The following is a 27,590-nucleotide window of genomic DNA, read 5'->3' as shown; positions in this document are numbered from 1 at the left end:
CTCAGCAACCACACTGCAGTGTCTGATCACAGGGCTTCTTCCCAGTCATCCCTTCCCTCTTCCCTTCCTGACAACTTACCTCTCCTGGATACTAAAAGAATCACACTCTACTCTTTCCCATCTTGCCATACTTCCCTGCCTCACCCTCCTTGGAGGTGAGAAAAGGGGGAAAAGGAGAGGAGATTCTCTGCTGAGTGATAAGACAGTGCAAGTGGGTAACAGAATGAAAAAAAGCAACTAAGAATGATTAGATCAAGATGGGTATTTGTTGTCACAAAACGAAAGAACACTCTAAAGAGTCTTCAACCTAATAATTATAAATGGGCTAAAAAATTCAAGAGTAAGACACAAGGCGATCTAAACAGGACCTGAAGCAACGGAAGAAAGCAACGATGTTCTCACTAAGAACTCAACATCACTTTAGCTTCTGAAAGAATAAATAAAACTGGCTGCACATGTTCCTAAGATTACAAATGAAGATAAAAAGGGTCCACAGGCTTTATTCACATGGTTCATGTTTTCAACAAGAACAGAACTATAATTGAATGGAATCTGGTATATTTTCACCAGTTTAGCAGACTATCTTCTAGGAATCTGGTTTGATCAAAGTTTTCTTCTCCAGCTGTAAGGATAAAAAAATACATAACATAAACACGTACCCTGTGTTTTATAAGAAGAAAATATAAGATGAAGAGAACCTCAGGAGATAAACATTTGCCCCCCTACATTATGTCAACTCAGGCACTCTGCTATGGAAACCAACTCCAAATTGGATTTTGATTGATTTTATTTCAAAAATTTCCCCCTCAGCTTGGTATGCATTGAGGAATTCACATCTGACATGTGAATCTCTACAGGGAATTTAACTATTACATGGTGTGTTTGGTAGAAATCTGAAAAGGCCACATGTCTTGCTCTAAATATGCCTCATGTCTAAAATACCCACCAGTAGAACCATTCACTTGCATCAAGGTACTGTTTCTGTATTTCCTGTTAAAATGCATTTTAGCTGGGAAAGATGACAGAGGAACACATTTGCACATATTCTCTTACAAGTTGAACTAGATGTCTGGGGTGGAAGTAAGACAAAAAGAAGGGACACTTGTTAGCTGGGCAGGACTGCACAACTTCAGAGCAGGAAGAATCACCTCTGGGGTGGGGACAGCGGACTGAGATGACAGCAGATTCCTGGGACTAAAAATGGGTTGAAGGGCTGAAACTGAGGATGCGGAAGGGAGAGGAAGCTGCCAGAGGCAAAATTCCGTTCCTCATTTTATGTAAGGTCATCTCTAGAGAAAACCACTTTCCCCTAGTTAGTTACAATATGGTTGGAATATCTGAGTTATAGTTTAACCTGAACTGGTAGCAAATTTCAAAATACTGCAGATTATCAGCTACTCTATTGTTTCCAAAAATTTTTATTTTTCTATTTTTAAAAATTTTTATTGGAGTATAGTTGATTTACAGTGTTGTGTTAGTTTCTACTGTACAGCAAAGTGAATCAGTTATACATATACAAATATCCACTCTTTTTAGATTCTTTTCACATATAGGTCATTTCAGAGTATTGAGTAGAGTTCCCTGTGCTATACAGTAGCTCCTTATTAGTTATCTATTTTAAATATACTAGTATGTATTTACAGGAAAGGAAAAAAATAAAAAAGAAAGGAATCATCCCTGTATATCCTCCATTAAGGTAACAATCCACTACTTAAAATAATAATCCACTACATAAAATAAGTCCAAATAATACCTAGGGACTTCAGAATAAAAATATTAAAGGTGACTAGTGATTAATCTATCATATGGGAATCCAAAACTTTCCCATCCATTTAGACTAATAAAATTTTGTTTCCCCATTTCATCATCAGAGACAAGCCACTTCGGAAACTTCAATAATTAAAAACTTGAATTTATTCTCCAACAAAGACTTGAAATGGAGACCTACAGTCACATTCTTCTGTAAAGTTTCTAATGAAGATCCCTCTCCTCCTCTTTTAAAATTAGCTCTACCTTCTCCATTCCAGCTCACTTTCCTTTCTGGCTCTGCACATCCTCCCAGCAATTAAATCTCAGACTTCACTAACAATCCATCTCCAACCTCACTGTCCTCCTACTGACTTCAAAAATCAGTAAGAGGGACTTCCCTGGCATTCCAGTGGTTAAGACTCTACCCTTCCACTGCAGGGGGCATGGGTTCCATCCCTGGTCAGGAAGCTAAGATCCCGCATGCCTCGCTGCGCAGCTGGAAAAAAAAAAAATCAGAGTGCCAAATGCTGAATTTGGAAAAGACCACCTTGGATGCAGCATCTTCTACCCATGATTCAACTCTTTCTCACCTTTTCATCACAAGAATTCTGAAAGCCATGCCAGTAAGCATCCACTTAATCTCTTAACTCTGCAGTTTACCTTCTTTTCCTAAATTCCCTTGAAACAAGGTTTCAGACGGGCAAGGCAGCAGCAAATCATACCACTGGGCAGGGGCTGAGGAGAAGACTTGTGAACCGTGATTTAATGACCCTTCCTACCCAACACAATCTTCCTTCTCCTTTGATTTCTGTACTCTTCCTAAGCATTCTGCTACATTTGATGCTTCTCGTCACTCCTTTCTTGAAACTTTCCATCCTCGACTTCTTAGATTCTCTGTTATTCTGGCTCTCCTCCTACCTTTCTGCCTGCTCCTTTTGAAGTCCCTTCACTGATATGATTTTCCCCCTTTCCCTTGATCTCTGGGTATTCTCCAGGGCAAACCCTTTATTCTCTGCCCTTTTCCCACTACATCTGAGGCCTAGGAGAGAGTTCCATTTTCATGTTTCCAACCTTTATTAACTGGCTCTGAATTTCCAGTTGCTCCCAAACCTGACATCATCAGAATAATGTGAGTGAACTTCTTAAGGTTACAGATTCTGGGACCTCACTCAAGTAGTATGGAATCAGACTCTCTGGGCCTAAGGCCAAGAAATCTGTATTTCCAGCAAGTTCTACAGAGAACTCTGATGGAACCAGTCCACATATGGAGAGCAGAGAACCAGTGACCTATACACCTTTATCCACTGGAAAGGCTCCGTCACCTCAAACTGAACCTTAATTATATCCACAGGCATTTTCATTTGTCAGTATCACCATTTTAAACTCACAAAAACACTTTAAAAATGTGCTTGACTCTGGATTCTCTCTTTCGTTTTAAAATTTTATTGAAGTATAGTTGATTTACAATGTTGTGTTAATTTCTTCTGTACAGCAAAGTGACTCAGTTATACATATATTTTTTTCATAGCCTTTTCCATTATGATTTATTACACGGTATTAAATATAGTTCCCTGTGCTCTACACGAGGACCTTGATATTTATCTGCTCTTCCTTCTGGTATGCCTCAGGGTTGAGCCTCCATTCCCACTGACCTCATCACTCCACTCCTGAATGACTGCCTTAGTTTCTCACTGACATCATCACTCTGGCCTTTTCTCTTCAACACCATCCATCTGAGAGGTGGCAGGGCATAGCTGAAAGAGCTACAGCATCCCACAGCCCTGAGTTAAACTCCGCATATCACTTCCTGCTGTGTAAACTCCCCATATCACTTCCACTCTATGTGGACCTTAGGAAAGTATATACAGCTCAGGAAGGGTCAGTTTTCTGGGCTATAAAGATTAGCATTAATATCTGACACACAGTAGATGTTCCCATATTGTAGCTGTTGTAACTGCTCTTATGGTTACCCTATAAGCAATAACCAGTTTCATCTTCCTTCATCATGTCCTCCTTCTGGTAAAAATCCATGGACCATCTGATTGATTCTCAGATAAAGAATAAGTTACCCCCTGTTCTTTTATCCTAGTACTAGTATGTACCTGCAGTGTGATAGTGGGCAAGCTACTGCTACTCAGTCTTTCTGTGCTTCTATTTCCTCGTCTGTAAAGTGTAGATAATGACAGTGGGTAATCCTAGGAGGTAATTCATTTGTTATGGACTAATGAATTATTAATAAATGTATTAATCCGTATCAAGTGCTTGGAACAGTGCCTGACCCACTGCATTATAGTAAAACCCTCAATAATTATTAGCTAGAGGGAGTAGTAACAGTAGTTGTAGTCATAGATATACTATGGCCATGACTCTCACAGTCTACTGTCCTACTGACTGTTCACACCCTGCCTGTTCACTGCAAAGGCCATTCTCATTCTTGCTTTTGTTTAATCCATTTTCTTCTCTACCTGTCACAGTGCCTGGCACCTAGCAGGCATAAATGCAGATTTGCTGAATTCAGTATTATAATCCCCTCCACCCAACCAAGTCAGCCGCGGACTTTCTCTGATTTCAGAAGACCTCTCTAGGGCTTCCCTGGTGGCGCAGTGATTGAGAGTCCGCCTGCCGATGCAGGGAACACGGGTTCGTGCCCCGGTCTGGGAAGATCCCACATGCTGCGGAGGGGCTGGGCCCGTGAGCCATGGCCGCTGAGCCTGCGCGTCCGGAGCCTGTGCTCCGCAATGGGAGAGGCCACAACAGTTAGAGGCCCGCGTACCGCGAAAAAAAAAACCTCTTTATCCCACTCTCTTCCATTTGCTTCTCATAGGTTTTTTTGTTTTTTGTTTTTTCACAACAAAGCCATAAACTAGAAGCCAGAAAGAGCCCCCTGCTCTCTTCCCCTCCCTGACGGGGCCCGTCCAATAACAGGCAGGGAGCACACAGGCTTTCTCCGCTAGGACAAGTTTCAGAGCCCAAGGCCAGCAGCCTATGCTTTGACCACTAGACGACTCACTGTATTTTGTTAAATACATTTTAACATTTAAATTATGTCATAAATATGGCATCATTACAATTTTTGAGAGGGAAAAATCTAGATCTGTTGATATGCTTTGATGACCTCTATTGTTGATGCTAATAGAAAGTACGTACTTTGTTTCATTTGGCTCTTAGAGCAACCTGCCCATGGATGTCATTATCTCATTTTACCCGTAATGACACTAAGGCTCAGGGTCACCCAGCTAGTAAAGCAACAAGGCCAAGATTTGAACCCAGTCCTGTTATACTCCACAGCCCTGGCTAATGTGCAACAAGATGCCTTAATACAATTAGTGGTTTTAATGCTACATGGACAGAGAGCCTCTATTTGAAGAACACACCTAATCCTGGTATGGAAGAAGCTATATAGTATAATGCAAATCACACAGGCTTAGAATCAGAACTAGCCCAGTCTCTTAGGGTGAACCATAAGAAACTGCTGTGTTTGTAAGTAAAAAATCAGTGATTTTCAGCTATTTCATTTGGTTCAAACTTTAATAGCGAGTAACTGGATTTGCGACTATTTAAACCTCTTTTGGCCTCAGTTTTTTCAAATATAAAATAATGAAGTTGGACTTTCTGGAGTTCTAACAGAAATAAAAGCTCCAATAGGCTATGGATTATGGAATTAACATGAAATCCCCCAGTCTCATCAAGGAAATGTTTTTACATTCTTGGGAAACACTTTAATGAGCAGCATGCTAGTATTAAAATAATAAACATCTCTGTGAATTTCTGGTGGGGTGGGCAACCGTTAATTATTTTTAAAAATCTGAATAAATAAAAGCAACTTCATTGTACTCAACACAGAATGCCCAAAGCACTCAAAGCTTCCCTGTCCTGCAGTTAAAAGAGGTCACTATAATTATACCTTCTTGCAGTTTCTGCAAGGAAGCCAATAGCACAGCTGCTGCCTCTGGAAGAGTTAGTAGTTGGGGATTTGGGCTTCGTCTTTCTGGAGAAACGAACAAATAAATACAGATTCTATTAGCATTTAAATATTCATATAGATAAATCCTATTCCAGTATGCTATAATACTAGAAAATCTCTGTGAAATACCTCTGTGATCCCTCAGCAAAGAGCCCCTTACACAGAATGATTTTTACAAGTTGAAACATTTCACACTTCCCTTAGGCATTGCTTACAACTGGTTATGTTGTGTATTACAGGGAATGGAAGAAAATTTAAACTATATACTACAGAGAATTTCATGAAAGCAAGGAGGATTAAGATAAAGAACTCATGAGAAATTTCCCCCTCAGAGCTTAAAATGGGATGTCTGGGCTGAAAGGTTTAGATAGGACCCTGCCTGGAGCCTGGACTATCTTCTCTCTTGTTCCTTCCAAAGCAGTTTGAGAAAATAATCTACCTTCTTGGCCACATGTTAAGTCAATTATTTGACTGAAGGAGAATCTGCAAAATATTCAAAACTATTTCAAATCTAAGCTGACAGAAGACAAATGGTCCTGATTCAACACAAACCATGATTTTTAATTTGGGAGCTGCTGAAGTGGGAAAACAAAACTTACCCTCCTACGGTAAAAAAAAAAAAAAAAAAAGGTTAATTACACTGCAGGCTTGAAGAAGGTAAACAAAAATTTGATAAGCACCTATGTGCTTAACACAGTGTTTGGTATTTTTCAAAATGAGTCTACTTGGTATTTTTAACAATCTTGAACATTTATCAAAATGAATGGTATTTTTTTTTTTTTTTGGTATTTTTATTTTTAAATCCAATGGCATGGAAAGGTTTATCATGAAACGTCTCTGGCTCCATCCTTAAAGGCTCCCACTTCTTCACTATTTCTGGTTTTGAACCTTTTGATAGTTCTTTTTAGTAATATAATACAGCTGTTTGAAGTTTTTAGGCAAATCACTATTTTAATAATGATGATGATGATGATACCAACATCGGCAACAACAACAGCGTTTAAGAGAAATCTTGTAAAGATCATTCCCTAAACGGGAGGCCCATTTCTCGGACGGGGTAGGCGCACAGCTCTCATATCCATCCTGACGCCCGGGAGCGGAACCCCGGCCCCCGCCGCCCACCTCCATACTGGCGGGGCCTTGCGATCCCCAGCTCCGCCGCTGCCAGCGGCGCCGGGCGGGGCCGGTTCTCCCCCGGGAAGGCCCAGGGGCCAGTCTTGGAGGCGGAGCGCGCCCCTCCGGTCCTGCGCGGTCCTCTGTAGCCCGCGGCTCCCTCACCCCCGCGCACTCACCGGGCGGCGGCCGGTCGGCGAGGTCCTTCCTCCGGCTCTGGTCGGAGATGAAGCGGCGCCCCTCTGCCAAGGCGAGACACGGGCTCAGCGCCCACCCGGCCCGATCGATCGGGGTTCCGGGGCCGGGAGCGGGCGGGGCCCGGTGCGCGCGGAACTGCCCGGGTTGGGGCGCCGGCGCGGATGAGGGAAAAGTCCGCACGCCCCCCGCCCCCGGGCCCCCGAGTGAGCTTCGGAGGGGGCGGCGATCTCGCTCACCTGCTAGGGTGGGGCGGTGTGTCCCCGGAAATCCCAGTCTCCCTTTGGGCAAGAGCCAGCAACCCTCCGGTTTAGGGTGGAGGATTTCTGATAATCTACCCCCGCCCCCCAACCTTTCTCCTTGATTAACTGAGACCAGGATGACCTCGATTATTTATGGGAACAAACTCGATAGGATTCTCTCCCCACAGCTCTACATCTATCCCACCGATTCATGCACCCCTACGGATCTCCCTCTATTGCTGTCGGAAGAGCAAAGTATTTGGAACGTACGTGCACCCTTCAGGTAGAGCATAGCTTGCGGAGTCCAATTCCTTCTCTCAAAGAGTCTCTATAACCCGGGGAGAAGAGGAAAGCAGTTAGTAAGGCGTTGCTGCCCAGCCCACTATTAGGGAAAAAAAGAAGGGAGGGGAGGGAAAGAAAGAAAGGGAAGGGAAGGAAGGAGGGAGAAGATATTAGGAAAAGAGGGGAAGAAATTGAGAGAAAGAGAGAGGGAGGAAGGAAGGAAGGCAGGCAGGCAGGCACACAGCACGCGGAGTCCCAATTTTTGCGTTTGATTACCTGCGGAGCACTGTTCAAATTTCCCATGAAAGAAAACACCAGGAAAAGAGTCAAGGTTGTTACCACCAGACTTGTGAATCCCTGTATGAAAAGATCAAAGAAGTCGTTTCTGTGCCTCTATAGGATCTTCTGCTTCCTTCCCTGGCGCCTGGACAATTACAAATCCCTTACTTTTTGCTATGTTCTGTTTTAGCGCTCAGAGGGTGGGGCAGAAGGGGGTTCCCCAGTTTATCGTCTAGTTAATCCACAAAGAGTTCCTTTTTAAAAACAATTTATTAGAAATATATTATTTTTATTATTTAACCCAAATGAGGATTTGGGTGAATTAGTGAAACTTTTTCTTTGTAAAATCAAATGATTCTGATATTTTAAAGGCATAACGTTTAACTATCCTTTAGCCTCTGAAACACTTATTAAACATAAAAGAGGTAAAAAGCTATACAGCTTTTTTATAAAATAGCTAAAAAAACTCAGGTATATAAAACCTTTACTTACCTTCATGTTCTACACCTTTCCAGAAGCTGCAATAACTATAACTTAACCTCTGAGTTTTCTAATTTTGTTCTGAAGGTGGGGCTTTTAAATCTTAGGGTCAAGGATCCCTCCTGATTTTGCATAGAGCTAGTGTCCACAGGGACTTCCTGTCAGTCTTCAAGATTGAGAGGATCTGATGACTCCTCCAGGGAGATTCAGTTGCAGGAAGCAGAGGAATGATTGATGGGTGAATATCATTTACCGTCCACATCAGCCAGGAGATATTCTGAAAATATCAGCATCATGACCTTTGATTTTCCTATTAGCTTCCCAAGGCAGTATTATTATTATTATTGAAAATGATTAATAACCCCAGGCAGAATCAAAAGTAAATGAACAAAGTAAGAAAACTTGTCTTGGGTAACTAACTAGCTATCAAGCTAACACCGGTGAGTAAAGATGAATCATTTGGGTAGAAATGAAAAGGTTAGGGAATCTCAATGGATTTTGACATCAGTCATTCACTTAATTATCCATTCAATTATTTAACAAATATTTATGGAATGCCTACTATGTAACAGACATCCTTCCTTTTAGTTCAAGGGACACAGCCATGTATTAAAAAGACAAGTCTCTGCTTTGATCATGCTTATCTTCTAGTCAGGGGGGAAACACTCCAAACCGGTAAATAAGGTAATTACAGAATTTTAAAATGCTTTATAAAGGAAAAGTAAGCAAAATGATGTGATAAGGTAAGTGGTGGGCTACTTTAGGGAAGGTAAGAATAAAAGGGGGTCTGGAAAGATAAGGTGGAGTCAGACATGGGATAAACTGGGGTGGGAATCAGTATTGCTGACATTCTCAGGCAGAAGAAAAATACAAAATCTTGGGATGGCAAGTAGCTTGGCTTGTTTGAAGAACAGGAAGGAGACCAATGGAGCCAAAGCTGTGTGGGTGTCAGGGGAGGACACTGTAAATTGAGGTTGGAGAGTAAGAAATGGCAACTTGGTTGTAAGCAAAAGATGATGATGCTTAGACTAGGGGAGTCCTTGCAAGGAATGGAGAGCTGTAATGAATTTGGGAGGCAGAAAACATGGACTTGTGGATAAACCGTATATGAGAGTTTAAGAAAAATAAATCAAGGATGACTCTTAGATTTTTGGTTTAATCAATGGGTGAATGATGAAACTCTTTATTGAAATTGGAGAGACTTCATAAAGCAGCAGTTAAGAGAGGGAAATAAAGAGTTGCCTTTGGACACATTAAAATTAAAATGTATATTAGACATCCAAGGAGAAATGTGAAGTAGGCAGTTGCAGATGTAAACTCTAGAGCTCAGCAAACAGGTCACCAGCCTATAGATTTTTTTTCTAAAGGCAGGAATTATCAGATTTAAGAATCTTGAGAATTTTAAGGCAGGAAAAAATTGGGATTGAAAAAATACTTAGGGAGTGAACGGAGTTAAAGAGAGGAAGAGATAGAGTTCTGAGAACAAACCTACAGAGATTGAGCAGAGGGAAAGTCAGCAAAGGAAGCTGAACTGAAGCAGTCGGAAAGAAAGAAATTCCAGGAGAACGAGGCCATGGGAGCTGGGAGACTATCCAATAACATTGAAAGGTTAAACTGATGTGAGCTAAGAAGTGTCTGCTGGATTTGAGAAAATGATGGCTTTTGAGGACAGAAGCTAGACTGGGATGGGTTGAATAGGATATGAGGAAATAAGGACAAGTGTGGACAACCTTTTTGAGAAATTTCACCAAAAGGGGGAAAGGAAAATGAACTTTTAAAAAAGATATGTGAGTATGGTGGAAGCGGGCTATTTTTTTTTTTTTTTTTTTTAGCCTTGCAGCAAATCTGAATCCTTTCAATTTTAGGGAACTTTGGAAATTCCCTAAACTATAAATTATGATTCTTGGTGGGAGGCAGCATCTTCCTTGTATTGTAGAAGCTGAAAATGCTAGACACTCTTTACCAGCCTCCCTATCGGGTAGAGTGTGGGCATGAGGCAGGCTTCACCAATCAGACGTACCCACTCGTCCGGAGCTGGGGAGGGAAGAAAGTGGGGAGTAGGAGAAATACTTTCTAGTGCAGCACTGGTTGCAGGATGCTTGAGTTTATGGGGGCAATCCTGGCTACAATGCTAGTGACAGACACCAGCATCCAGTGCTAGAGGAATAGTGATACTAACCGCACTGTCCTTTTAATAAAGTCCTCTTTTGCTTAAATCAACTAGGTCTGTTGGTTTCTTTTGATGACCATTTGCAGAACATGTGTGCTGATGGGGATGATCAGCAGAGAAGGAGAAATTGATGATGTGGAAAGAGAACTGCAAAAAAGGGAATTTGTGGAAGGCAAGAAAAATAGGACCCAAATTTGTCAATATCCAGTTGAAACAGTTCTATACACAGGCAGACAGTGAACAAGGACCAGAGTGGCCACCATATGCTAAAGTACCACGGATGAGAGAGATGGTCACTTTCTTCGGAATGTTAGAGCAGTGCTCCGCAGGTATTAATGCGCTTTTGAATCACCTGGGAATCTTGTTAAAATGCACATTCTGATTCATTATAGCTGGGGTGGGACCTGAGAGTCTGCATTTGTACTAAACTCCCAAGTGATGCTAATGAATGCTAGTCTACTAATCCTTGGACATTTTGAGTAGTAAAGCTTACAGGATATAAAAAGTGATAAAAAAAAAACTAACGCTTAGAGTCTACATGGCTGGGAGAATGGTTAACAATAGAAACATCAGGGATAATGGAGAGGAACTAGATGAGTTTAGTTTGGGACTTAAGTTTGAGGGGTGATGCTATCTACCAGTAAATACTTGTCTAAGAGAGACTGGGGTTTGGGCATTTGATGTTTGGAATTGTCGATCATGTGCGGCCAAGAAACTGAGATCTGGTTAGTAAATGAGAATGAAATATAGAAAGTAGTTTGTAGGTAGAAACTTGAGGAATATTTACTCCTTTTAAAGAATAAGTACAGGAAGAGGGAGCCAGAACCATGAATGTAGTGTTTTCCACTGTTTTAGGAGAGGAGGAAGATAAAAACTAAGGACTAAAAGGTTTTCACCATATCTAAAGAAAATCAATATTCCTTTAAATATTACGTTTTAGGAGTTTAGAATTTAATTTCAAAGGATTGTAACAACTTCCAAAAAAAAAGCCACAGAAGAAAGATTATGCATGTGTTTATATTTTAAAACAATTCATAAGTGAAACCCAGTTATTAAGTTAGCCCTAACAAACAACTAAAATGTCTTTTCCCCCTCTCCATACCGAAAACACACAAAGGTTTTAGAAAGAGGGACGGGAAAATAAATTGCCAAACAGTGATTTGCATTTACAATCTTAAGGAAAATATAATGAACGTGATTTGTCTGTAACAGTTTCGCTAATGAATTCACAAACAGATTATTTACGTCAAAGCTGCCATTTTCAGCATAATATGCACAAGTGAGCAGAATGGCTTTGACATATTATCAATATTGTAGTCTTATCAAAAGTAACATGCCAGAATGTGTTTGTTCTAAAAGGGCATTGACTCCCAATCAAATGTTTTTGTTAAATTCACAATATTTTAAGATTTTTACAGGTCTAAACCTAGAGATTGGCTAAGAAAAGTTACTTATTTGAGAAAAAAAGTTGTTGCATAAAACCAGTAAATTTTATTCTGCTGATATGATGACCCGGCAGTGGGTACTGTACAAATTGGATCCAAAACCTTTTTTAAAGGCATATTTAATGGAGATCATTTTGCCTGCATCACTGATGTTATCTGAATTCTTCTAGTTGACTGGAGCATGCCCAAGCCCCATTTAAAAAATACTGTCACAGTTTAAACTGCATTCTTACAAGGTCAGTGATTATTGTGTTCACACAGAAAACAGCTATCTTTTTAAAAAATTATTTTTAAACTTTATTTATACATTTTTAAATCGAAGTATAGTTGATTTACAATGTTGTGTTAGTTTCAGGTACACAGCAAAGTATTTCAGTTATATATATACATAAAACATTTTTTCAGATTCTTTTCCATTATATGTTATTTCAAGATATTGACTATAGTTCCCTGTGCTATACAGTAGGTCTTTGTTGTTTATCTATTTTATACATAGTAGTATGTATCTGTTAATCCAAAATTCCTAATTTACCTACCCGCCCCTTCTGCTTTGGTAACCGTAAGTTTGTTTTCGATGTCTGTGAGTCTATTTCTGTTTTAAGTTTGTTTCTATCAGTTTTTTAGAAATCACACATAAGTGCTATCACATGATGTTCGTCTTTCTCAAACAGCTCCTATCTTGGGTAAGAGTACCTGGACAATATGACTATTGAGATACTCAAGTATCCAAATTACTCTCTGATAACAGAATAGAGGGTTTTGGTACAGGATGATGAGGTCATTGGGTTCAAGTCCTACTTTGGCTTTATTCTCTGAAGGCCAGTCAGCCCCATAGGCCAGTTGTCTCACAAAGGGGTGGAAGAAGTAATTTCCCCAAAGGGCTACCAGTTTTAGGAGGAGATTTAGGGACACTGAGAAGGCCTGCTATCCAAAATAAAGCTCTCCACTCATTGGCCAGTGTCTTTACTGTCCTTTACTTAAGGCTTTGAACTTTAAGAATGTCTTTTCGCAAACCATGTAAATACCACAAAACAATTGGCAGGTTCTAGGAGAGGACAGGAAGGGCCAGCTGTTTTGGCCTAGTCAGTCAAACAGAGGTGACCTTTTAATAGGTCTTAGAGTTGGTAAAGGTAAGACCATGAAAATGTGTCAGTCGATGAAGGATCTGGGGACGCCATTTCTATGTCCAACCTCCTATATGGATACAAGTAGCAGAAGAGCAGAAGTTGGAAGCTTTCAGCCCAGAGGACAATGTTAGAAAGATGTGCTGGATACTGTATTTAAAAACAGATTCACCAGACAATAGTCAAGACTTACAGTTTAATGATTGGATTCAACAAATACTTATTGGGTACCTTAACTGGTAGATTTGGCCAGTGGTTTTCAGCCTTACTAAAGTATAAGATCAAAACGTTGCAGACGTTAAGTGATTTTATTTAAGTCACAAATACTGAAGTATTATATATTCCTTCCATGTAGAGAAAAAAACATTAAGCATTTCTCCACTAATTTCTAAATTCACTGCTCACTTTTTTACCTGAAGTCTATTTCTATTTATGATTACATTTAAACAGTTTGGATATGGAAGATGTGACCATTATGTAAAAAAGAAAACTGCATATAAGGCTAATTTAAAAAACACGAGGTTATGACCCAGCAATCCCACTACTGGGCATATACCCTGAGAAAACCATAATCCAAAGAGTCATGTACCACATGTTCATTGCAGGACATGGAAGCAACCTAAGTGTCCATCGACAGATGAATGGATAAAGATTTGGCACATATATACAATGGAATATTACTCAGCCATACAAAGAAACGAAATTGAGTCATCTGTAGTGAGGTGGATGGACTTAGAGACTGTCAAACAGAGTGAAGTAAGTCAGAAAGAGAAAAACAAATACCATATGCTAACACATATATATATATAGAATCTGAAAAAAAAAATGGTTCTGAAGAACCTAGGGGCAGGACAGGAATAAAGATGCAGACATAGAGAGTGGGCTTGAGGACAAGGGGAGGGGGAAGGGTAAGCTGGGGCAAAGTGAGAGAGTGGCATGGACATATATACATTACCAAATGTAAAATAGCTAGTGGGAAGCAGCCGCATAGCACAGGGAGATCAGCTCGGTACTTTGTGACCACCTAGAGGGGTGGGATAGGGAGGGTGGGAGGGAGATGCAAGAGGGAGGGGATATGGGGATGTATGTATATGTATAGTTGATTCACTTTGTTATAAAGCAGAAGCTAACACACCATTGTAAAGCAATTATACTCCAATAAAGATGTTAAAACAAAACACGAGATGGGTTATTCTGCAATGCTAAAGTTTTAGAATTTCTTAATAAAAATACATCTGACCATTGTTATGGATTGAATGTGTTCCCTCCAAATTCACATGTTGAAACCCTAACCCCCAACATCATGGCATTTGAGAGTGGGCCTTTGGGAGGTAATTAGGTTTAGATGAGGTTATCAAGATGGGGCTCCTCATTAAGGGATTCGTGTCCTTATTAGGAGAGAGATGAGAACTTGTTCCTTCTCTTTTTCTCTGCCATGTGAGGACACAGTGAGAAGGCAGCTGTCTGCAAGCCAGGAAGAGGGCCCTCTCCAGGAACTGAATCTGCCAGCACCTTCATTTTGGACTTCCCAGGATGCAGAACCGTGAGAAATAAACACCTGTTGTGTAAGCCAGTCTATGGAATTTTGTTATAGCAGCCCAAGCTGAGACAACCACCAGTTAATAGAAAAGTACCCTTTTATTGAGAAGTAAGACAAGTGTATTTACAATATTCAACTGTTAGATCATATAATCTGTGAGACTTTTAAAAGCAGCAGTATTCCAGGAATTACAATTTATAAGGGGAAAAGGAAAACATTCCAAATAGGTTTCTGTTTACAGAAAATACATTTGAACAATGCCAGAAACACTTAAGGCTAAGTAGTATTAGACCTTCTCCTCCGTCTTTATAGCAATAATCAGAGAATGTTTTTTGTCACGAAGACAGAAGGCTAATTTTGGAAAGGAAGAAACAATATGATGTACAGTCCTTTCTGTCAGAAGACAAGTATGTTTAAAAGTAGAGCCTCATCAATGGTTCTGAATAAGAAACATACAATGCTGCCAAGCAGTCCCAAACTCACATCTGAGATAAACTGTGGACTCATTTAAAGCTGAAAACTGCTCCAAGCCTCTGACTCTTACTAAGGACTGGGAGATTATCACATCCTTTACACATGTCTAATAATGCTTTCTGAAATAAGATTGCTGAAAAAGAGATCTCTGTTACAGTGCAAAGAATATTTTGATAGAAATTCATGTCTACAAAGGAGCTAAATAATACAGATGTTCCATACATTAACAGATACTGTTCTTGCTTTAAAAAGGTAGAATTATCTAGCCACTGTAAATAATATGGGTCAGTCAAAAATATGTATAACAGAGTCCTACAGGGCAACTTGTATAAGTCAATCCCCAAAATATGTATATATTTGACACTCTCCAAGTGAGGATATTACTTTTTTGAAGAACATTAGACACAACACTAGGTTTCTTATTATTCCATGAACTATTGAGGTAGGAGTCTCATTTTGTCAATGTCATCTGTTTTCACAGATTATAAGTCAAATGCCAGTACCAAAAAGACAGTAATCCACAAGGCTGAACCATTAGACTATCTACCAAGTCCTTCCTTCTTTCGATGAGCAAGGTTGGAACTTCTCTGTGCATCAAGAGATTTAACTAAAAATAACATAGGCTGTAATATATTTCGTAGACACATTTGTCAATAAAAATCACAAATTTCAATTATGATTTTATACATTAAAAAGCTTTGCAATTGTTAAAAAAAAGAGTAAATAGTATAATCATTAGTGGTAAAACAAATAGTACCATGACTCTTGAAATGTCTTCCTACATCTATCAAAAGGGTGCCACCTTGGAAAACTACTAATGAAGAAACAACTACTGTTTCCTACTGCCTGTCAAGCAGCAACAGTAGAAAAGACAACACATCATTTTTGTAGTGTCATGTTTTTCAGAACTATAGCCAGTTTAATTACAGCAAAATAATTTAGTATGTGAACTCAGATATTCTCTCCATGAACTCAAATGAAGAGTGATCATATGAAACACACATTATGCATATTGATTTTTGTTATGAAAAAAGCTGAAAAGAAGGGAAAACTTGGCTTATGTAAATAGCCCTTAAAAAACAGCTGTAAGTTTAACCTTTTAACACAGTACATCTTAAAGTAAATATTACCAGTAGTAATTTTATGAAAAGCAAAATAATAAATCACCGCTAAATTGTAAAAAATAAAAGAAAAAGAAAAACTGGATCACAACATGGAAATATCCATTTGGGCTGCATCATGTAGTATCTTAAATAACAAACTATTCAATGAAATGAGCTAGGTAACAGACTCCTACATCACCAAGAATGCTTTTTTTTGTTAAATGCTTACATGTCATGAAAGATACAGATGCTCACGTGAGAGTCCCAAGAAGTATGAGGACTTCCAGAATGTGTTCCTGAAAGAAAAAGTGCTGAGTCAGCTATAACTTAGAAACTACAAGCTAGTAAAGAATGACCTTTGCATATTCCAACAAAGAATATCTAGTTCAGATTTTCATCTGGCTTTAAAATATTAAGATTCAGAAGAACCACAAAAGTTTTATTTTAACCATACGTTTACCAAAAAAAAAAAAAGAAAAAGAAAAAAAGTGATTCATACATCAACACTGGGTTTTCCTGGTTTTAATATATCACGATGACATAATCCAATCTAACTCATGCACCACTTTCAGAGACACAGTGCAACTGGAAATATTTTCGCTGCTGCAGAGGACATTACAGTTCTAAAAAGCAAATGCCGATGGGTGTGCTTGCATCTTCAAAATAAAAAGAAAAGAAACAGGCACTACAGTTCTCTAAGGATGGCTGTGTTTCACACATTGTGGAAAAACAGTAAAAATCCCCTTCAAGAGTTTCAATATGCATTGTAACATAGATTTCATCTCCTTCAGTTTGCTTGCTGACTTCTTAGATGACTTGGTTAGAAGTCTGTTTTCACTGCTTCTTTGTTAACTGCTGTTGCTACTCTGTAGGCTATATGTTTTAAACTTCTGTAAGGAACATTACAAGCTATTTCATGTAATTTAATTTTGTGCTGAATATTCTTCAAAGGATTTTATAAATAATACAATATTTTAAATGAGTCTTCAATTCACTTGTTGTTATACCATATTGTTGCTTTCTCCGACTTTATCTACAAACTGCAAGAAGAAAAACAGATAATTAAATGAAAGCCTAGGGCACTATAAAATATTACATCAACACTTCAAATGTTGATTAAAAAACCCAGCTTTATAAGATTTGTGGAAATTTAAGGTATGACTGACAACGATTAATCCAGTACTACTCACCACCATCTTCTGACACATAAATGTATATAAAAAAAATTTTTTTTCTATAAGTTGTTTCTGCATGACATGTTACACATATGACTTTAAGGGTGCAATACAAGAAACACAATGCAATTAATAAAAAATTGGATAAGATGAAGCTAACGCTGCTAGCTCAACAAAAAAAAGTAAAAAAATAAAAAGCTGAAATGTCAGCCATTCATGCATTAATGAACCCAATAAGGTATTTCAACTGACCATTATTGTGGATCTCTTCTGGGCCTATGTAGTCTTTGAACAAACAGATTTAGCTCCATTAAGTTCAATAATTAACAACAGCTACTGACTAAAAATACTTTAAATGTGTATTCTGGACTTCAGACTGAAAGTGGCAATGACATTAAAAAGAGACTTAATGATGCAAGCATAAATCGATAATTATGGAACATAAGTTTTAACACACATTAATGTAAGTGGTTATTTACTTTGGTTACTCCACCCCAAATATAAAGCAACTGGGCTTTCTTCAGCATTCCAGATGGTGATGCAAACAGATGTTGAAACAAAGTAATTAGTGAAGATATTAAAAGTTACATAACCCAAGTGACTATATAACACTACCAAAATCTAGCAATCATCTAACCCTTTCTTTCATTTCATTATTCACATTTTTACTTAAGCATTTATTATAATGAAGTAATAATAATAGGAAACACAATTTATAATATTGGATGTCCATTTATGCAAATACTGAAGAATCCTTAAATTAAGGACATGATTAATGATTACAGCTCTATAACTAGTAGTTTTAGTACATTCAAAAGACATTCTAGGTATAAACAACATTGACTACTGTATGAGTTTGGGGATTAATGCAAATGAATCAGGATATACCCCTACAAGCCTAGGTTCTAGCATTTTATATAATCGCAAATAGATCAATTGGCACACTGAAACTAAAAGTTGCTCTCAAAGCACTCATGGATTCATTAGAATTTTACGGTAAATTTAGGTGGAGAGAAAGCACAACATTGTCTCTCCAAAGGTAACTTCAAAAAATGTCTAGGTTATCTGGGCTGCAAGGTTCTGATTTGAGGATGGAAATGAGATTAGGCTTATAGTGGTACCTATTTTTAGTGGGTAAGCCAACCTTTAGCTCTTTGAGAATTCAATAAATGCTATGAACTACCTCTCTAGAAGCATCTACAAAAGTCTGCAAACAACTTTAAGAAGTTGACTGCCCGCCCTGGAGAAACAGATTTGACAAGACTGTTCTAACCGTGGACAGAGCTAGGAACGGAATTTTATCATCTGACTCCCAGTGTCACAGTGCTTTATTTAATTGTCTTAAAGCACTCCATTTGGTGATACAGTCTAAGAGAGAAAACATTTGTAAGAAATAATGGTGTCCTTTTATATTATCGCTTCTAAAATTAGAGATCATATAAAAGTTAATTGAAAAGTGCCTTGAACTCTCAAAGAGAAAGGCAGCATAGCATATCAATCCAAGTTACATGAAAAAAGAGAGAACAACATTAAAAATGGATACAGTGAAACCAAATTTCAGGTTCTATAGGTTTAGCAATGATTATTTTCTCTGGTATTCATGGTAACCACGATCTATGCGATGCAACCACTCATATCATAATAAAAAACTTATCAATCATGTATCAATTCCTCAAATTTCTACAAAGAGCATCAGACAGCATTTATCTTTAAAATTTTTATTTTATTTAAAAAACTTTAAAAAATTATTGAAGTATAGTTGATTTACAATGTTGTATTAATTTCTGCTATACAGCGAAGTGATTCAGTTATATGTGTGTGTGTATACACACACATATACACATTCTTTTTTATATTCTTTTTCATTATGGTTTATCACCTGATATTGAATATAATTCCCTGTGCTATACAGTAGGACATTGTTGTTTACTCATTCTATATATAATAGTTTGCATCTGCTAACCCCAAACTCCCAATCTGTCCCTCTCCCCAGATAACATTTATTTTAATGGTTTAAAAAACATATTGTTAAATATATGATTACTTACTGATCTAATTCCAGGTAAATTCAAGAGTGATCCAAGGACTGGCACTCTTCTAATAAATCCAACAACCACAGGAAAGAAGCCCCTGCCAGAGGCGAAGAAAGTTCTTAGAATGAACACATTCTCTATTACCAAAATGAACAGTTAGCCATGTAAAAAGAAAGGATCCTGTTAAAGTTTTGAATGTTTTAAGAGACTTCAAAATTCAGTTATTCCTTACCTCTCCCTGGATTTGATCCCTTCCTTAGCTGTGCTCATAACATTCTGTTTATATAGATATAAACATCTATAATGGCATGACTATTACATCCTACTGGTACCTTTACAGTCTATTTCCCATATTAGAAATGAGAGATTCTCTAAAGCAGATTTGGCACTTAATGATGTTTGTTTCCTGTGGGCAATATGGTGCTTGGCAGATAGAAGACAAATGATACACCTTTCTTGAATAAATAATTAAACCAACTTACTTGAAAGTATTTTCTCACACTGCATACTATTATTTACTGGGTAAGTGGCATTTGTAAAATATTAACTGATCAAAACCTCTCATAATGTATTTGGTCCAAAATTTTCTAATATCTACATGCATTAAAGAAAGTGTCATCAAGTGACAGTAACTGTACAGCATCAGGTCTACATATTAAAATGCTGGATCGATCGATCTATCTATCTATCTATCTATCTATCTATCTATCTATCTATCACTGTCTGGTTGATGAAAATACCAAACATAAACAGAGTGCCGTAAAATGCCAACAAAATAAATTTTATTGCATTGAAAATACTTTATAAAATAATTTATACCCTGACATAAGCAATCATCTGCATCTGATAAACACATCTGGGTTTCTGTAATAATTATATGACATTATGGTTTACCTAAAGAGAAACAATAAAATAAAATGGTTGCCTTACCTGAACAAGAGAAAGAATCCATAAATTTCGAAAATCATGCCTATCAAAGGCCAACCAATCAGGACTACAAATACACCACCCAGGAAAAATCCTGTAGCTTTCATTTTATGTTTTTGGAAGAAGAATCTGAATGTTCTTTCTAAACCAATTACAAAAGCCAAGCCAGCCACAAACAAAACCTAGAAGAGGAGGAAAACGTAACACAGAAAAAGCAGTTAAATGCACTGCATGTGTTTGAAGGGGTAAGGTCAAAGCTAAATATGATAAAAAAGTCATGTGGCTTTTAATGTGAGCAACTGGCCAGAGAAAACTACAATGCACACCAAGAGGCAGAACCACGTTAAAGCTGTAGTTGTATCCCACTCTGTTCAGTCCTCTTCTATCTTGATTAGATGAAGAAAAGAGAAACAAAGAAAGATTAGGTGTCACCCAGCAGCATCTGCTTCTGTAGTGGTTTCCCCAGCTTTAGCTAGATGGCGATGGCTTAGTCAAGCAGATGAGCGGCAAGGCAAGAGAGGGAAGGTGCCCGTAAATATGTCAACCGAAGGTACTCCTGGTTCTGAAAACTTGATCAGGGGTGATAGGAGTTCCTATGGATGGGAGAAAACCTGACATGGCCCAGTTGGTAGTAGAAGAAACCACGCAAAGCCAGCAAGAAGATCCTAGATTTATTAATTCCGGAAATCTGGGAGCAGCAGAAATGAAATACAGCCATGCATTCTCAAATATACTTATAGTTTGTATGTTTTCAGACAATGGACAAGAGATGGTGATTGACGAAAAGCCTGCGTTTTCCCAGGTTTTATTCCCAAATACTTGCCTTTCTTCATAACCATTCTTCAGAGAAAAATATTTCACAAAAGTATTTATTAAGCCTAATGGTTAAGCTTCACATTCTGAGATACCAGTGCTGTTTATATTATTGTTTATTAAAACATTAATTTTGAACAATTGTTACCCTTTATATTTTCCAATGTCCAATTAAAAGCCCAATGTTAACATACACTTCAAAAATATTTTATCGTTATTCAGTGAGTTTATTGCCCTCTTAGAAGGGTTATTATTTATTTCTAGAACTCTTGCACAGCCTTCACACATGGACAACAGAGTACACATTCCAAATAAACAATATACACACTTTTCTTAGCAGGTCAATTATTAATATAGATATATTTTTTAAAGGTTTAAGTGGTTTTTAAAAATCTGTTCATTTTATGCTATTTAAGCAAATGTTAAATCTCAGATGTGTAAAGTCAAAACATTAACAAATTTACCAAGACATGGGGCTATCAAGTCATCTATTTTGAACTATTTGAGGCAGTCTTGATTTAATCTATTGTAAATCACATAGCAAACACTTAACAGAGCAGTTATGGAATTAGAAAACTTCATTAAGCATTTATCTTTTATTTAAACAGAAAGCTGACAGGTTCCACCCCTGATGAAATCAGAGGATGTAACAGGAGTCTTCACATGAGCAACAGTGAATTATTTCCCCCCGATTTCATAGCAGGCAATAATTCATTAGTAGTTAAAACTTCCTTATGAATTTAGTTAAAATAGATATTGAAAAACTCACATTTCCAATAGCCAGTAGTGCTTTGTCAAAAAAGAGAATCATTCCAAAGAACAGGAAAAACACTCCAAATCCTGTTAATCCCATTCCAATTTCTGCAATATAAGTTATATGGTTAAGGGTACAGCAAAAGTAAAGTTACATTAAGATCCTCATAAACTAAGCAAGAAAAAATTTTCAGTTTTTCTTTTGACTGATATAAGGAAATAGGACCCCAACATTGCAGGTTGACATAACGACATTCGTTAAGATCCAGAACAAATTAAATTAACAACAGAAAATTACTCCCAAAATTTAAAATATGAATGGGAATTTCTAATCCTTATATGAGAGAGAGCATTTCTCACAAACATATTCATAATAGAGAAAGACAAATCAGGAATCTAAACCTTTGGTTTTATTATTTTTTCCCTCCCAAGAGCCCTTCCGGCATCAGACGTAAGTATGTGGGTTCACTTTTGTCTCCTCTTCTCCTTTCATATTCCATGACTAGTATTTGAATGCACAATATCTGCAGTTCCTTCTTTCCCTTCTGAAAACGAATTCCTTCCTTAACCCACTGGAAATGCTATGGGAGGTCAGCACAGACTGCTTCTCACAATGACAACAGGAGACATTTTGAGTCAAGAAGCCGTCTCCTCCAAAGTTAATTTTCAGACTTTTAACTTCTTCATGGCTTATTATGGATTTATCTTCTACAAGTCTCTCTCAACTATGCATCCATTCACATATTTAGTCTAAGAGTCCTAAAATAACCTCTCTAACATTTCAAAGAACATTGTTTTACCTAATATTAATATTCTGGGTTTTTACTTTTTCATTCAAAAACAAAGAATTGTTGATCAACTCCTAAATGCCAGCAACTGTTCTAGGTACTGAGTATAGAGTGATGGACAAAGTATAAGCTTTTACGTCTATGGTTACTCTTTATACAAAACTAATATTTTATTGCCTTTACACTCCCTAGACTTATCTTTATGTCTGAAGAGTCTTAACTTTCTAAGATTACAGTTGTACTATTCTGTTAACGTTACAAAGCACAATCCACGAAATTAGTTCCTTGATCATTTCAGTTTTGATTTCAGGAAACAGTCACCAATCCTTATTTTACCTAGCAGCACTATCTGCATAAAATAATAAATCAGACCGAAACTGCCACATTTTGGGAAACACAATTTTAAATACACAATAGTGATTTCTGATCTGTTACTTAACTTTTTTGCCTCGGCTCCAGAGAGCTAAAATCTAAGTCACAGCTACTTAAAAATTTAAGCCATGTAATATGTTACGATGAGTTGAAAATTTACATCCTATGCCTTTTTCGACATCCTTCACCTCAATTTACAGTTAACTCTTGCCTCCCATTCCAGCTGCCTTGTTCTCCGAAAGTTAGTCTAAAAGAATTCGGGTCCCTGTCTATAAATACACTGGTAAGTGTATTCCACGGACACAAATTCTCATGAAAATTGGAGGCTCATACCTTCATGCTTAAATGCTTTAGGAGAATTTAACCAAGTAACTGTTCAGGTGTCAGACATAATTTCCTACAGGAAAATATGGACAAAACAGCAAGGACAATTCCATTAAATAACTATTTAGTAGTTAGGATTTAGTCACTGGCAGCTGAGTTATTTAAATACAACTCATTTCTATCTTTTCACAAATTGTCCTAATGATTATGTACACATTTTGAGATGTTTGTTCATCAGAAAGGAAACTATATGGCAATATGCCTACTATGTATTGAGAATTTACCATGAATTGCCCATTACGAGGTGCTTTACGTATCTTACAGAACTTAATCCTCCCCATACTACTGCAAGGTAGGCATCATTACATTATTCTAGAAATTTTTTTTTGCCAGGTTAAATATGTTTGATTAAATGAAATTCAAGGGCACTGGAGTAGGCTGGACTTCTGGGAGAAGCATCTTTAGGTTTAATATAATTAGTTTGTTACTAATATAACTAAGGAGATGTCAGTATGAAATTGACTGCAGTGAAAAAGGACAATGTCTGTACATGGTTTTACATTTAATGAGATGTTTATACAAATATGTCATAATTCCTTTAGCAAAACTGGGGTGTTAAAAAGTAGCACCAGCCCCATGTTTCATGTGGGCAACTGAAGACTCAGATTAATAATTCACCCTTGATCACAGAATCAGCAAATGTGCGTGTGGAGGGGGACAGGTGCAGGGAGGGACGGGGGTGTGGTGTGGAGTCCGTCTAGAATTCAAATCCAGTCTTCAGGCTCCACATCTTACAACTATAACAGGGGAAACCAAAACATTCCCACTACTTTATCCAGTGTCGTACAGAAAGAGAGGGTTGCCTATAACATTTTTGCCAAAACGGACACTAGCATGTTATTGCCCAACAGTCCCTGATCTGAATGGGTCAAAAGTCTCAAACTGACCTCGCTGTGTTATTTTCTCCCCTCCAGAATTCCATTCTTGCCTATGCCTATGTATTCACAAGCCCTCTGGTTATTAAAGCCCTACTTGGAGCTGCTCTCTCACCACCACAATCATACACAGTAAAATAAACATCTTCCTCTGTGCACTATCAAACCTTCATTCCCGCTCGTGCGCGCACGCACACACACACGTGCACACATGCGTGTTTTTAAAGCATAATCTGATAAAAGCAGTCTAATAAAACAAATGTATCTAAAATCAAAAGCTTATTGTAGAAATTTGATAAGGAGAGCTGTAATCCAATGACAATCACTGTTAGCATTTTGATATCTTATTTAAGACATTTTAAGGCAGCATTGTCTTTCTTACTATGCCCATTCCTTTCAAAAAGTAAAAATATCACAATAAAGAACTCAATTGAACACCATGGTAGAATTTCAGGCAATGTGACATAATGAAGTAAAGATTTAGAGGCAGCATAGGAACTGCCCCACTCCAGCCCCCTCAATAAATCTTGTGGGGTTTTTGGGGGGTGGGGTGAGGTAGGGGGTGCTAATATAGAATTCCTTAAAACAATTATGAATTGCTATTTACTATGATCAGTACTTGGTCTGGTACTTCTCTTCCAGAATCAGGATCCCAGAATAATTCTGGCAAGTCACTTGAATGATGGCTGATTCCTACAGTTAAACACACACACAAACACCATTTGAAATCCAAAGAGCTTTTGGTTCACTAATCATTTTGTGTTCTGATTCACTGTCTTATCTAAAACACTTGGCAAATGCGCAGCAAAGAGTATAATTTCATCCTCCTCATCAATTTAATGAAGTGAGGAGAATGCTTCTTATTCTGCCCACATTCTAACCCAACCCCCTTGTTTTGGTTTTTGGAAAGATGTAAATCAGGCACTTGTCCCTATAAGACTTCAGTAGAAAAGAATCTCTACACACAGGATAAGCAGTTCATATATTTACCTATGTAATAATCACAGACTAAGATAGGAAAGTTAGATAGGAAAAGTATGTAGAGATTAAGTACTTCCTCTGAGTAATTAGTAGTATTAGAAATAAATCCTAGCAATTTATGTATACAATTCTGCTAAATTCTGGGTTTCAACTGAGAGCAACAGAGCACTGCATCATAAAGAAAATAGGCTCTGAATATTCTACACAGTCTCTCAAAAAACAATCAATGCACAATTCTAAAGGATAAATATCTACTGTTGAAACTCTTTTTGCTATGGAACAATTTCATCATTCTAAGATAGATTTCAAATAAGCTTTATAGCAAGTCTTCTTAGATGCTAGTAGGGTACCGTGAAAAGAACAAAGGTTTTTGAGCCAGCAGACTTGGGATCAAGTCTTGTTTCTGTCACTTTCCTCATGATTATACACTGAATTTCTTTTGAGCCTCCTTTAATTTATAAGAGACATACTCCTCTTTGCTCTACAGGGCTCTTATAAGAATTAAGGATAACGATTTATATAAAAGCCCACGGTAAACTGAAATAAGATGCTTTTATACAATTATATACAATGGCTACTTTTATTATAACAGTAAACCAAAACATCCCACAAAAACCAAACAAAAACCCCAAACAAAAAAGGACTATACTTATATTTTCTCTGATCAGAACAGGCAGACCAAAATGGGCATCCAAGGTACAGACCCAGTCCAATTTGAGGAAGGGAGGGAGCCTGACTGGGGTGGCAGTGTGTGCAGGAGTTATTAGCAGCTCGGTGAAGTTCAAGTTAGCCATGACTTGAATCCAAACCTTACGACTCCACTTTAAAACAGGGCATTTTTAAAGGAAGTTCTATTTTTATTTCAACAGACTGTTTAGTTCTTAAAATCTTTAAAATTCAAGTAAGTTATTTAAAAAAAGAAAAACAAAGGCGTGGCAGATAAAACAAAGTGAGATAAAAAGTCTATCACGACCATCAAAAGATAGGAAGCACTGGAAGAAATGTAAATACAAAATTATTAAGATTGACAAAAAGGGATAGAAAAGTGGAAATTTTATATTGATAGAAAAAGAAAACAGACAGCAATGTTAATCTTAGAGATAAGATAGGCCTAGAGAACTCTGTGGCAGGCAGAAAGATGCTAAAATAATAAAACATGCCACCAAAGCACAATATACAATATTAACGAAAGAAATCGTTTAACTGAACACAGAGTTTACTATTGGGGAGACAGTAGCCGGTAGAAAAGTGAAGTTGTTTCAAGGGACTTTTAAAAGGTTGCTTCCAGTAGTGGCAAAAGGCAAATACTCAAAATATTTAAGCGTAAGCACATTTTCAAAAACAGCCTATCATAGATAACATTTAAAACTCGGCCTCCCAACCAACCAGCAGTAACTTGTAGAGGACCCCAAGCATGTCACGTGCAGAAATGTCCCCAAGAGTGGGCTGCGGGCACAGCGCATCAAACTTTCTCTCGTGGCCACCCGCGGGAACAAAGCGCCCATCTCCCCGGGAGTGAGAGCTGCGCTACCGCGGTGCAAGACAGACGCTCGGCGAAAGCTCCCCCTCCCCAGCTAGGGCGTCTCCCCAGACCCCACCGACTCTCCCCCCAGGCCAGGTCCACCACCGCGAGTCTAGCCCTCGTTTCCTCCAGGCAGCCCTCCAGACGCCCACAGCCCTAGCTCTGTCTCGAAGGCCGCCGCCCCCATTCCGGAGCTTCATTCATTGACCCGGGAGGGCGGAGGGGCGGGCAGGCGAGACCCAGCCCAAGGAAGGGGTGTCCGGGGCTCGAGGCGGGGCCTCGGAGCAGGTACTTACTCTGTGTGTCCGTTAAGGAGATCATGGCTGCAGGGGTGAGGGCGGCCTCGATAGCACCTCGGAGCTGCCAGGGTGTGAAGCAAAGTCGAGAGAACGAAGCCGGGAAACAACCCAGGCGAGAGCCGCCACGTCTTCCGGAAACACGCAGCCGCCCACACCCCAATTCAAAGCCGTTCCCCATTGGCTAAGCCTGCTCCCAACATCAACCAATCACCTGTGGCTTTGTTCAGTGACGCACATGGTGGCCACACCCCTCGACCAATAAGAGAAGGGTATTACTTGCAATTGGTTGAAAGGACCGACCCGGAAGGGTGGATGCTCCTGGCTGGAAAGAAAGGAGAGCCTGGTGGCGGGAAGTTTTCGTTGGAGCGCGTCTGAAAGCGGTGAGTAGCGCACCTGAGGCAGGGGCGTTTTGGGGTCGGAGACCGAGGAGGGGAGGATGTCCCTTAACCCCCTGGGGAGACGTTCTGGGGTAACTCCCGTTACCGCTTTGAAACAGCTAATATTCCTT

General features: G+C 38.5%; 3 protein-coding genes across 4 annotated transcripts in view; 1 reads left to right on the top strand and 2 right to left on the bottom strand.

The window, feature by feature from the left end:
- Nucleotides 1-120: 120 nt before the first annotated feature.
- On the bottom strand, nucleotides 121-16,516 carry SPX (spexin hormone). 2 transcript variants are annotated; one of them, XM_069541184.1, is made up of 5 exons: nucleotides 16,390-16,516; nucleotides 7,534-7,591; nucleotides 7,006-7,068; nucleotides 5,654-5,737; nucleotides 121-622 (listed from the first exon to the last, which is right to left on the bottom strand). In XM_069541184.1, exons 2-5 carry the CDS (start codon nucleotides 7,553-7,555, stop codon nucleotides 564-566), a joined length of 228 nt encoding a protein of 75 aa, XP_069397285.1. In that variant the 5' UTR covers nucleotides 7,556-7,591; nucleotides 16,390-16,516; the 3' UTR covers nucleotides 121-563. The 2 variants fall into 2 exon arrangements, with proteins under 2 accessions (XP_069397285.1, XP_059881924.2); XM_060025941.2 differs by lacking the exon at nucleotides 16,390-16,516 and adding an exon at nucleotides 7,822-7,892.
- A 570-nt stretch (nucleotides 16,517-17,086) lies between these two features.
- Nucleotides 17,087-27,219, bottom strand: GOLT1B (golgi transport 1B). Its single transcript, XM_060024414.2, has 5 exons — nucleotides 27,080-27,219; nucleotides 21,878-21,969; nucleotides 20,299-20,477; nucleotides 19,384-19,465; nucleotides 17,087-17,200 (listed from the first exon to the last, which is right to left on the bottom strand). Exons 1-5 carry the CDS (start codon nucleotides 27,102-27,104, stop codon nucleotides 17,162-17,164), a joined length of 417 nt encoding a protein of 138 aa, XP_059880397.1. The 5' UTR covers nucleotides 27,105-27,219; the 3' UTR covers nucleotides 17,087-17,161.
- A 165-nt stretch (nucleotides 27,220-27,384) lies between these two features.
- The window catches only part of RECQL (RecQ like helicase), a 33,035-nt gene continuing 32,829 nt past the window's right edge, over nucleotides 27,385-27,590 (top strand). The window contains exon 1 of the mRNA XM_060024408.1: nucleotides 27,385-27,462. The gene's annotated coding sequence lies outside the window, so the exon portion shown is untranslated. The remainder of the gene's footprint in view (nucleotides 27,463-27,590) is intronic.

Source organism: Delphinus delphis, chromosome 11, assembly GCF_949987515.2.
Source record: "Delphinus delphis chromosome 11, mDelDel1.2, whole genome shotgun sequence".
NCBI lineage: Eukaryota > Metazoa > Chordata > Mammalia > Artiodactyla > Delphinidae > Delphinus > Delphinus delphis.
The sequence above is the reverse complement of the archived record's forward strand: the minus strand, read 5'-3'. Positions and strand labels throughout refer to the sequence as shown.